Below are 12100 nucleotides of genomic sequence, written 5' to 3' on the forward strand. Positions count from 1 at the left end.
AATTATTGACAACGCTGCCCCATCATGAGCATATGCTCTTCTTTCATCCTCTCCCAGGCAGAATTGAGGAGATCCAGAGTAATGTTACAGAATGTCTTTGACGCAGCCTACTTCAGCCATTTTTCATTCACAATGTCGATATTCTAACCTCCAATTTGCCGACGCGCATCACAAATTTCAAAGCGTTAAACTCATTGACTTCAAGCCCTTGGAAATGAAGAAATTTTTATGCAAGGCCTGACACTCTCTTCCTTTCATGCTCTAAATCCTTTTCAGATTGATCACTTTGACTAAAACAAGCCTAAATGCTACTATGCGTTCCTGTGTGTCAAATGTCCATAATCTCCTAGAAATGTCTGAATCCTGTATACTTGAATGTGATTGGTGGATTCATATCAAGTATTTAAAACATGTTAGACCATCTGATGCCAGTACCCTCATCACCCCCCTCCTCCTCCTCCTCCTCCTCCTCCTCCTCCTCCAATATAAATGAATAAAACAAACAGGAAGTAGGGACAGTTCTAACGGAAAACGAAAATGGATACAATCTACTGAAACGCAACTATATCTGTTGCAAATATGAAACTTTGGGAGGATAAAAAAACAGCACACATGAAGATTGTGTATTAAAACTAAACACCGTTGTTGTCCTGTGAAAACCATGTATCTCCAAAATGTTAACAAAAAGCTAGCGTTAGGCTGTAAACGAACTACACTGCGGTCGCATGAGACTTTATACACAACGAGGCTGTGAAGGAGGACGAGTCGCCGTGATGACGTTTAGTCTCATTTAGCCACTTGTTAGCAACCGCCTTTTATAAGACATGTAAAAGCTTCAAAATTCACGAGTGGGGTATCTAATGATGTATTTTATATTATAGAACAAAATGTTAAAGTCTCTTCAGCTTGTGTTAACCACAGACCTGATTTCAGGCATCTCACTAAAAACCCATTGACTTCCAGACGAGGGAACAGGAAGGGCTAAAATGCTAACTCATTCCCGTGTATAAGGACTCATTCCTGCACTTTTTATAGATACCCTACACACAGTAGTCCTGAGCAAACACCTGTGCTTTGCTTGGCTGTTTGTATTTGTGTGGTCATGATTGAGTGTTGTTGATGAAGTGTTAAACTGTAGCTGTTTCTCCATCCCCCCTCTGTAATCTGCCAATGGTTCAGACCTATTGACCCCAGTGGAGTGGCCCATGGGCGCGGCACTGACCCACTCCTCCCTCCCTGTCCATGTGTCTGATCAAATCCTCTGCTCCACTTCACCAACTCTCAGTAAATCAATGGACATCACAGACCTGATCCATGACAGAGTAATTACACAGAGACGGAACAATGGAGAGACAGGGAGGAAGTAGCGGGAAGATACTGTACAAAGCTAAGCTCTGCATTGATTCCTGTCCTTCCCGGCAACACAGTTATATCAAAAGCATTATGACATTACATTTGATACCATCAGTGTTTCATTTCATGATATAGATTTTGTACATTATATAAGTTAAGTCCAAGAGCAGGAATGAAGAGCAACATCCTGGAAGGTGAATGAACATTGCATAAGAGGTTTAGTCACCCAGAATAAACTAGTACACAAAATATTGGAACATTAATAATTACTAACGACTTATGATTTGTCTTCATTTCAGTAATTGCTTCCCTTTTCTCAGACTGCTTGTCATATCTCCATCTCACATTCGCTCTACCCGTCTCCTCCTCTTGGTCCATGTTTAAGGCTGTGAAAATGACTAACAGCTCTATTTCTCGCTCTGCCATCCATCGTCTAGGCTTCTGGTTAGCACGCTCTGACTGAAAATAGGATTGGAACATACTAACACACCCACTCAAAACATATGCATATCTGCATACAGTATGTGCACATCCTATATAGTAATGTGTGCAAAAACATTTGCTCATGCATGCAAACAGATACAGCTCCCCAGGCTGAGGGGAAAATAGAGGAATCACACTGTTACTGCATTCAAATACAGACTGGCACTAATGCTCGTAGCATAATGTGTAGAAGTCAAGCTCGGTTTTGTTCTGGAGGGCTCAACAGCAGGCTACAATCAAGAGGACCACCAGCTGAGCTCTCACACGGAACCATATCTGCATACTGCAGTAAACAAGCCGTGCAAAGCCATCAAACTATCATTTCTGTGTTTACTAAACCAGAGGTGGCTTTCTCCCGTGAAGCCATCTCTGAGGAAAATAAATGTTTGGTGCTCCAGCAACAACTGTTTAACTAAACTCTGCCTCCATGATGTTTGGCTGTGTAGAACCGTTTAGCTTCTGTGTTTTCTCCGTCCCCTTAATGAGACACATTCAAATGGAACTAACTGGAATAACTTGATTGTTGCTGACTAATTTCATGCATGTCAGTAGCATGTCTAGAATGTGTAAAATGGGGTATGGTACATTAACTGGATGTACGTGGAAAAATCGAATCATCGTCAGGAAACACATTTAGATAATTCATGCGTAAAATGTAAATAAATGTGGGACGGCTCACATTATAATTTGTACTGATTGACTTAATACCGTCTGGTAAGATTACTTTGGATCTAATATAGGAATATAAACTCCCCGAGGCCTGGACCAAATGATGACTAACCGCCAAGATTAGCCTTTCCACTCATCTTGTGCAGAAATGAGCTGTTGCTCTCCCAAACTCTCTGTCCCTGGGACACACGGCTCTCTTTCTTTTAACTGCTAATTGCCTCCAACATACGACTTGCGCTGAGAATGCCAGCCAAAAATCAGCTGGCTGACCTCACAGCGTGGCCCAGTCATCTGATTTGTGTTAGCTGGCTGCCCTCCACCACACAGGCCAGCTTTGTGTGATGTTGCTACATGTAGGTTGTGGTCACCACTCACAATCAAAACCCCCCATCTCTGCATCATCATCATCTCTGGTTATATATCAGGCGTAATAAATGCACCGCTCTGAATGAAAGCCCTTTGGGAGTTAAAAGCAATTATATAATAATGACTGAGTAACCTGAATGTACGCAGGATGTAGTAGAGTGTGTGTGTGTGTGTGTGTATGTGTGTGTGTGTGTGCGCTCAGGAGCCTCCTTTGCATTGTCACTGATAGAGAGAAGCAGAGGAGGAGGAGGAGGACAGCACAGCTGGACAGCACACAGAGGCAGGGGAGCGTAAACGGTCTCAATGAAGCATCCTCTAGTCCACATTTGTATTCACACATTCACGTAAAAAATACAATCAGCCACTGCATGAACCGGAGCAAACAGACACACAAAGGATGGCGAGTGACATGTGAAAAGCACTCACCAGGCATTGTCAGAATTCCACAGAACAATCAGGCAGACGGAGAGAGAAACCGAGGCAGAGCCAGAACAAGAGAGGAGAAAAAAAAAAGAAGGAGAGGCAGGGATGGATGAGGGCAGAGGCGATTTCAAAGCTCCATTTCCCCCCCCCCTTGCTGCCGATGCAGACTGCCGCTCGCCTCTTCGCTTCCTTACTTGTGGTTCTCTTCCTCCTTCTCTCCCTGACTCCTTCTCTCTTTCCTCCTGCTGCTGCTTTAAGACAAGGGGTGGAGAATAAGCGCTACAATGCTCTCCCTCTCTCGCTGCTCCCTCTCCTCCTCTCGTTCTCCCACCCTCTCTTGCTCACCCTGTACGGAGCATGCCCTACTTCCTGTGTTGTCTCTGGAATGGGACACGCTCTCTTCTCTCCGTTTTCTTTCATTCGGCATGAATGAATTTCAGGGTGCCCCGGCTCCTGACTCTGATTTGGGAATGATGAAGAGCGGTCCCCTGTTCTCCTCCGCTGTCTCTCCCCCTCCTACTAACTCCAGCACTCCCTTTCACTGGCAGTGATTGACTGCACCTCCCATTCCTGTCTCCTTGCGCAGGGAGGAGCCTGCATATGGTGTGCGAGAGGTTGGGGGGGGGTTAGTGGATCACATGTATGTGTGTGTGGCGCAGCCTAGCTTGGCCCTGCCCCCCCCTTGTGTGGCTCCAGTGGGAGTGTGTGTGCTCTTTGTCCTGTCAACTCTGGTGCGAGGTGTGCTGCTTTCCCTGTCAGCCACTAGTGCTGCTTCCGCCTCCGCGCTCTCCGTTTAGGACTGGGGTGGGGGGGGTTGCATGTGCCGGCAACCTGCCCTGAGCGTGGACTCGGTTCAGCTGGGAGACTAGGACTCACGCTGAGGCTCAGACAGAAAAAACACACACTGTACATATGAGGCTGGAGCTCAGCTTTGGCAAAGTGACTTGGCTGATGGGGCCAGCCAAAGGGTTGGTAGTAGAGAGACTGGAATGTGGGTGGGAGGGTTTTGCCATGCTCAATTTGAGCTGGGATTGGTGGACTGGCAGAGGAGATAGGGGTGAGTTTGAGGCTATTTCTAGAGCTTACACACTGACGGAGCCGGCACAGGGGGATAAAGGGCCGGGGCGGGACACACCGATAAGGCAGGGCAGCTGTGGAGAGCTGATCCAGAAGAGCCACGGCCACTAATCTGCACTCCCTGCACGTCTGCAATGATGTCATCCAACATGACATCACCCTTACCCCTTATTCTCCTGGCAACATGACACAAACACACACACACACACACACACTAGTGCACGTGTAAACCAAATGACCACACAATAGGGTGTGGAAGAGGTTGCAAATACTGAGCTTTGAGTTCCCACCAGTTCTAAACATAAGGTCACAGGCACATTGTTCCATTTAAAATGACCAAATCATGTAAAGTATCTCAGCAGCTTGCTGCTGGCCACCTGTTTCCTCCTGAAGCTGCCAAATAGGTCTGCCGTAAACATTTCTAATGACAACTCGTTATAATTTCACTCTATTTCAGTCAGAATCTGTCAGGTTTCCCATTTTAATCATTGAGGTCATCTAAAGCACTGAATATATGTATATGAGGGCTGTCAATCGATTAAAGTACTTAATCGTGATTAATCACATGATTAGCCATAGTTAAACGCGATTAATCGCACATTTTTTATCTGTTCTAAATGTACCTTAAAGGGAGATTTGTCAAGTATTTAACACTCTTATCATCATGGGAGTGGGCAAACATGCTGCTTTATACAAATGTATGTATATAGCTATTATGTGAAATCAATAATCAACACAAAACAATGACAGATATTGTCCAGAAACCCTCACAGGTACTGCATTTAGCATAAAACAAAATGCTCACATCAAAACATGGCAAACTGCAGCCCAACAGGCAACAACAGCTGTCAGTGTGTCAGTGTGCTGACTTGACTATTTTCCTCAAGCTAGTATGACATGGTTGGTACCGATGGATTCATCAGGTTTTATAGTTTCATATGATACCAGTATCTTCACTCTAGTTTTAAGACTGAGCCGCTACAACCTAAAAATCACAAGTTGTGTTAATGCATTAAAGAATTTAGTGGCGTTTAAAACTAATTTGCGTAAATGCGTTATTGTCACGTTAACTTTGACAGCCCGAATGTATACAGTGAGTATTTGATGAATACAGCTTTATACAGTAGATAAACAATGATTACAGGACCATTAAAACGTGTCTCACTCAAGACTTCTTAGAAATAACAATACTTAATTCTGCAGTCGGCAGAATGTATTTGGCATCATTGGGCAAAAATTCCATAATAACCTTGCAGCATATTAGTGGAGCGGATAGTGGAAAAATCAAAATGCAAATAGTGATACAAGCACCAAATTTGGCATGGTGATTCCAGAGGGGACACTAAGCAAATATAAACGATTGGCCACTTGAAAATCCAAGATGGCTGCCATTTTTCACGATGGCCGCCAAATTGACCTGCTGATAATGGTTTCTCTCAGAAATTCATCTACTTGGTCGATTTGAGTGATCCTAGTGTCAAATTATATGTTTTCTAGCATGCTGGATCTTATTTTGATAGTTTTAACAATTTTTAACTGCAATATGGCGGCCATTTTGTGTCTGTTTAGTGTCTGCTTCCTCATGAGAGCATGGGGTCACAGCATCCAGGGACTTCCTATTGTTGCTGATGGCTTTGTCTCCTTGTGTGTTGCAACGACCGTGCAAGATATTTCAGCTTCACACACACTTTGTCAGCGGGAAAATGAAACAGCTCGGTCTTGATGCTTGATTCCCTGGCCGCCATATTGCAGTTAAAAATTGTTAAAACTATCAAAATTAGATCCAGCATGCTAGAAAACACATAATTTGACACCAAGATCCCTGAAATCGACCAAGTAGATACATTTCTATGAGAAAAACCATTATCGGCAGTTTAATTTGGTGGCCATCTTGGATTTTCAAGTGGCCAATCATTTATACTTGCTTAGTGACCCCTCGGCAATCATCATGCCAAATTTGGTGCTTGTTTCACTATTTGCAGGATTTGACTGAAAAATTTATGTTATCCAGTCCACTACATTGTAATTTAAGTGTTCAGACTTCTGCTCCTCCTCATGGCTCTGTTTTCAGGCTTTAGAACATCCAGCCCGTGACGGGAGACTTTGGCCAATCACAGGTCATTTCAGAGAGAGCGTTCCTGTTGAGCGTTCCTATTGGCTGTGCTTCAGCTGGTGGGCGGTGCTTGGTATTTCCTCAACTGATCTCAACATGGCTGCCGGGCCACAAATTTCATTTTACAGCTAAACAGTACACTACAAGATGATTCTGACAACATCTGAGGAGAGAAATAGACATTACAGTAACAGAATATTGATTCATATTTGATCAGCGCTGCCTAGTTTGACCATTTGATCAGAATTGGCGAGCGATTGACAGCTGCTCAGAGACGGCAGACCCCAGATCAGCTCTGATTGGTTGTTTTCCTCCGGTCTGTGAAATCTTGCAGATGCCATTAGGAGCACCAGAGGACACCGGAGGACACAGAGGCACACGATTACCTGTCTCATCCACTACTGTCAGGATATAGTGATCGTTTTATAAAAATAACTTTTTTAAATCATATTTGCTCCATTTTCTTCCCACTGCAGCTTTAACTGTAGCAGCATTTGTACTGACCAAAAAGCTGATCTTAATTCAACCACAGCATGGCATGTTGTGGATTAGAGATTAATTACTTATTCTTACAGTGAGAACAATGTCAGGTGCAATCCAGTGCAACTGCTCTACAGTGAAAAGGGCGAGATTAAACTGATACATTTTGATTGCAAATTGCATTATATAATAAAAGGTCTTGCTTTGGTTAGTTTTAGGGATGCTCATTTTGAAAAATGTTCTTAACCGATAACTGACCCTCGTTAACAGATTAATAACCGTTAACCGACAAGATTTGTGCCTCTCATGCAGCGGTGTACCAGCTGCAGGAGCACAACAGATATTGGTTGATGGGAGTCTCCAGTTCACCGTCCGGGAGCGTTAACTTAGCAGCTACGATGCTGCGTGTAGTGTCGCGGACATGCAGCCACTTTCCCAGTAAAAGTCTCCACCGCACATTTAGTTTAGTTTAGCAGGTTGTCAGCTGTGTTTCTGCCCGGTGTAACTTTAGCGAGTGTCCAACAAACAGTGTGTGTGTTTGTGCTACGTTAGCAGCTCTAGGATATAGTATTTGCCGGAGGCTTCGTGCTCGCCGCCGCACACGTAGTCTGAGTAACTTTAGTGAGTTTCCAACAGACCGTGTGTGTGTGTTGGTGGTGAGTGTGAGGTTGTTGGTGGCGTTCTAGCTGTGATCGTATGTGTAGCAGTGTGTGGACACTTTATTTGTCGGTGAATAAATGCTATGAAACTACAACTCCTCCACTCCGCTCAAGAGAACCAGAGACCGGAGACGACTTCCTGTATCCTGCAACTCCGGCTCCGCCTCTTAAGGTGGACTGTTAAGGTGGACCAGCTTTTCTCCTTAAAGAGACGAGTCGCTCCTCTGAGCCGCTCAGCTTTTGAGGTAATTATAAACATTTCTTTTAACTGTTTTAACTGATAGCGTTAATCGGTTAAAATGCTTAATGTGGGTTAACGGTTAAACGGTTAATTATGGACATCCCTAGTTAGTTTACTCCTTACTTAAAGGGACTGTTTGTAACTTTTTAAGCATATAAATGTAGCGGGTCGGCACACATGCGCGTTGGTATATGCGCGTTCGCGTGTGGCCGTAGCCTCGTCTCCGCTGCCTGCTCTCCTTCACTCAGACAGCGCGCGCGGCCTCGCTGTCTCGCTCCACCTCTAGACGTGAACGCGCGCTCACTCCACACTGCAGAAGAGTTAGTTTAGCTCTGAGAATATCTAGTGAATGTACAGTGGACGTTTGTGCAGAAATAACTGCTGCAGCTCCTCCAGACCAACAGAGGTTTTCCGTGTCTTGTGAAGTGACGTGGCTCCTCAATGAGTTACGTTATCGTCTCGTTACCGACCGGGTGCCGGTGTCTTCGGCTGCCGGCTGCGGTCGGGAGGCGATAACGTATCTCGTTGAGGAGCCCCGCTGCTGAAGCCTGCGCTGAGCAGGAAAAGCCAACACTAGGATCAGCATTGATTCATGGAGAGACCTTCGTCTGGTCAGCTAACATTACTGCCAAGCAGCTGAAATATAGAGTGATATTGTGGTTTTAGCTGACGTGTGTCGCCTCACTGTTTTGAGCGATGCTCGTTCATGTCTATGTAGAGCGAGCAAGCGAGAGCTCGACGCTGACTTTCGTCAAGGCCACAGGTGTCGCTGTTAAGCAGCATTTCTGAATCTTACAAATAGTCCCTTTAAATATATAATTCTAGTGAAACCTTCCATGCAAAAGGCAGTGGGGCTAGCTCAGACTGGTGTGCAAGAAATAAGACAAGATAAGATGAACCTTTATTAATCCCCAGAGAGAAATTGGGGGTATAGGGTATAGGGTTATAGCCATTATAGTCATTGTAAACAATGACATGCTGAAAACTCTACGAACTCATCATTTGAAAAACCACGCTGTGTTTTCTGATAGGAAGGACAAGAGTGCAGTCTGAGTGCACGGAGCCATTGGAGAGGGTTTGTAAATGCACAATGAAGAGCTGAACGTCTGACCCAGACATAATCCAGCTAACAATGACAGCACTCAAAGAATACACTCACAGCCTTTTTAAAGGGATAGTGAGCTCTGTCTAGCACCGTCTCTTTGCTCCTTCTCTTCAGTGTTTGTCCCTATATTTACAATTCTCCATGTAGTGAGCATGCAACGCGGAGCAATGCCAGCCATCGGTAACGAATGCAACAGTGGGAATCTAGACTCCATTCTAATAGATTCTAACAGTTTGTTCCTGAATGCTATTTTACAATGGTTATGTTGTCAATGTGAATAGGAATGACAGGAGAGCATCCTGCGGAATGTAATGTACCTTTGACTTTAGTGGCAGCCCGTCCTTGTGCTCAAAGGAGGAGCTATGAGCAGACAGAGAGGTAAACAGGCAGCGCGGCACCTTGCTTCTTAAATGTTTGTTTCTAACTAGGTCAGACTGCAGCAGCAGAGCTGTGCTGTTGTTACGCCACATATGCCAGTCTCTCTCTTCTCCTTTTCACTGAGATATCAGATAAATATTACAGCAATAGTATTTTTTACCAGAGTATAAAAATGGGTATGTATCAAAAAGAATGATAAATAAATAAATAAATAAGCTAGGGTTTTTAATGTTCTTCTTCTTGTTATATTTGTTCAAAATCTCATTACATCCCGACAGCAATCAATAAATCAAATGCTCTGACAAAAAAAAGAAAGAAAAAGAATGAGGGTATCTGTGGCTGTCACAAGACTGAAATAAGCCCGTCCAATCATTCCATACAGCCTACCTGCCTGCCTGCGTGCACTCTGCCCATGCAATTATTGTGTGTCACCGGAGTCTTCCACAAGCTGCTAGCGTGACAGCCGTGAGTACTAACAATAGCCATGTTCGTTGTTTATGTTCATAATAATAATTGTGACAGTTTGACTGTAGCTACTTTCATTGTAAAAGAGTCGGCAACACTGAGCTGGGTTATTGGGTAGGATAATTTCAAAAATCGATCGTACTCATGTTAGTTTCTCAAGATTATGAACCCTAGCTTTAAATGTTAGTTGAATTCATAGTCTGCATATAAGAAGTGGATGTAGTCAGCGTGACGTCACTCATTATTTTGTGGACTGCCGCTCGAAAGCCTCGAGTTCGTCATTTTGACCAGAGGGTGGAGCTAAGTACAACAGAACGCTGAATAAGACGTTTTTAGACGACCCAAATGTTATAATTAACTTTCATTAAGTGAAAACACACTGTGAAAGGATTAAAGTTGTAAGACGAAAACATGGACAACTCCCAGACCGGACAACGCACAAGACACAAGGTAGCCCCGCCCTTAAGCATCCCCTGCTTTATGGTCTATGTGACTCTAAATGGGACCATCATTTACTAAATGAACATCATGCTGTATTGAAGAAGACTTGAAACTAGTGATTGAGACCATAAACTCATGTTTACAATGTTTACTGAGGGAATAAATCAAGAGAGAAGTAGGCTCATTTTCTCATAGACGTCTATACGACCAGAGGAGTCGCCCCCTGCTGGCTGGTAGAGAGAATGCAGGTTTAAAGCACTTCAATATTGACTTCACTTCTCAGAGCCAGACTGCCAGCTGGTTGATTGTGAGTAGATCTACTATAGACGTGTGATGTTCCTATCAATGCGCAGAAAAGAAGTTAAGGCTGATACATTCATTTATGAATTAATAATAAAACAAGGCTGACAGATTCAAATAATAAACATTATAAAATGGTAATATAAAGTACATACTGAAAATTGAGCCCAAACTATTAAAGCAGGAGATTTAGCTGAATTTATCCCTGCCTATCAACTCATTTACTTACAGTAATAAAGACACGGGTCAGTGGCGGAGCCTTAACACACCACGACGGTGTGACCTTGATGAGGCGGTGTCTGGAGGAGGCACTGTGAGCTGCGGGATAGCGAAGCACACCGAGATCCCATCAAGCTTAGTCACGGCTGAATCAAAGTTTCAAGTGCTCCATCACACCAAGGTTTCTGAACTCACTTTATAATATAACACATAACTCATAAAAATATAAATCACAGCAGTAAAGAGCAAATTAATAAGTTAAGTTAAAAACATACAAAATAGGTTGAAGTAAGAAGGTCAGAAGACAGTGGGGGTTCTACACGGGTTCTACGCCTTGAAGGGCTCCAGTGATGCAGCATGACTTACACACACATTCAAACAAGGTCATTGCAACAGAATGAAACAGTTCAGGGATAGAGGAGCAACTCTTGTGAACAAAGATTGTGCACTGGCTCATATGAGGTAATACAGTGTGACAGGTGATCAGGTGATTCCTTTCTGTTTGCACACATCGGACTACTCTGTAGTACATTGAGAGCATTTAGAAAGGCTGGCTATGAACAGACACAGCAATGAGCATCATACTGAGGTACTGTCCAAAATCACCTCTAATGTTCTATATAATGCACTACATTTACTCTCCACCATTAGATTATTGGATAGTACCCTCAAAAATTGAACAAAGAAAATAGAACAACAAAGTAGTGTCCATGGTGTGTAAACTACTTTCTGCTAGCAATCCCACGATGCAATGCATAACATTTTATAAATGTGGAAATTCACATTGGATTATCGTGGCCAAAATAATTCACGATAACGATATTACGATATTAATATCTAAATAAATCATAATTAAATGAATATGCTACAGTCAAATTCATCTTTAACTTGTATATTGTGCATTTTATCTCTTTCTGGCGAGAGTCTGTAACCGTAACTGGACTAAAGCATGATTTAAAAGGAGCTGGATTATTTACATGATATTGTCATATATGTGTATTATTAAAGTCAGGGTTGACGATGTTCTCCAGTATACTCTATCTGTTATATTGGTTGAAATGGTCTTTACACCCCGACAGTGATCCATTACTGATGAGCTCTGAAAAAGGAAAAGAGCTGTCATCTGTAGCTGCTGTAATCCTGTAAAAACGTCTACCAATCACTGCCTCGCGGTCCGCTTGAAAAGAACCAATCAGATGCCTCTTTGCCTCCCTGCTCGTACTCTACCCTTGGCGTGCACCAGCCTGAACTCAAAGCGTGTCACGCCGCACGTTTCCTGGAGAATGGAAGAGAAAACTCAGCCCTGCAGTAGCACTGCCGAGGTTACT

At 43.5% G+C, this 12100-nt stretch overlaps 1 protein-coding gene across 13 annotated transcripts in view; it reads right to left on the reverse strand.

The window, feature by feature from the left end:
• Positions 1-12100, reverse strand: part of dab2ipb (DAB2 interacting protein b) — a 232381-nt gene that overhangs the window by 74696 nt on the left and 145585 nt on the right. Inside the window, exon 1 of one of the 13 annotated variants that reach the window (XM_074616876.1) lies at positions 3640-3962. The exons of 11 other annotated variants lie outside the window; for them this stretch is intronic. In XM_074616876.1, the coding sequence (XP_074472977.1) occupies positions 3640-3653 (14 nt within the window). In that variant the 5' untranslated portion in view covers positions 3654-3962. One more of the 13 variants, XM_074616877.1, reaches the window with a different exon arrangement.

The sequence above is a fragment of the Sebastes fasciatus genome, chromosome 19 (assembly GCF_043250625.1).
Source record: "Sebastes fasciatus isolate fSebFas1 chromosome 19, fSebFas1.pri, whole genome shotgun sequence".
In the NCBI taxonomy this organism is placed as follows: domain Eukaryota; kingdom Metazoa; phylum Chordata; class Actinopteri; order Perciformes; family Sebastidae; genus Sebastes; species Sebastes fasciatus.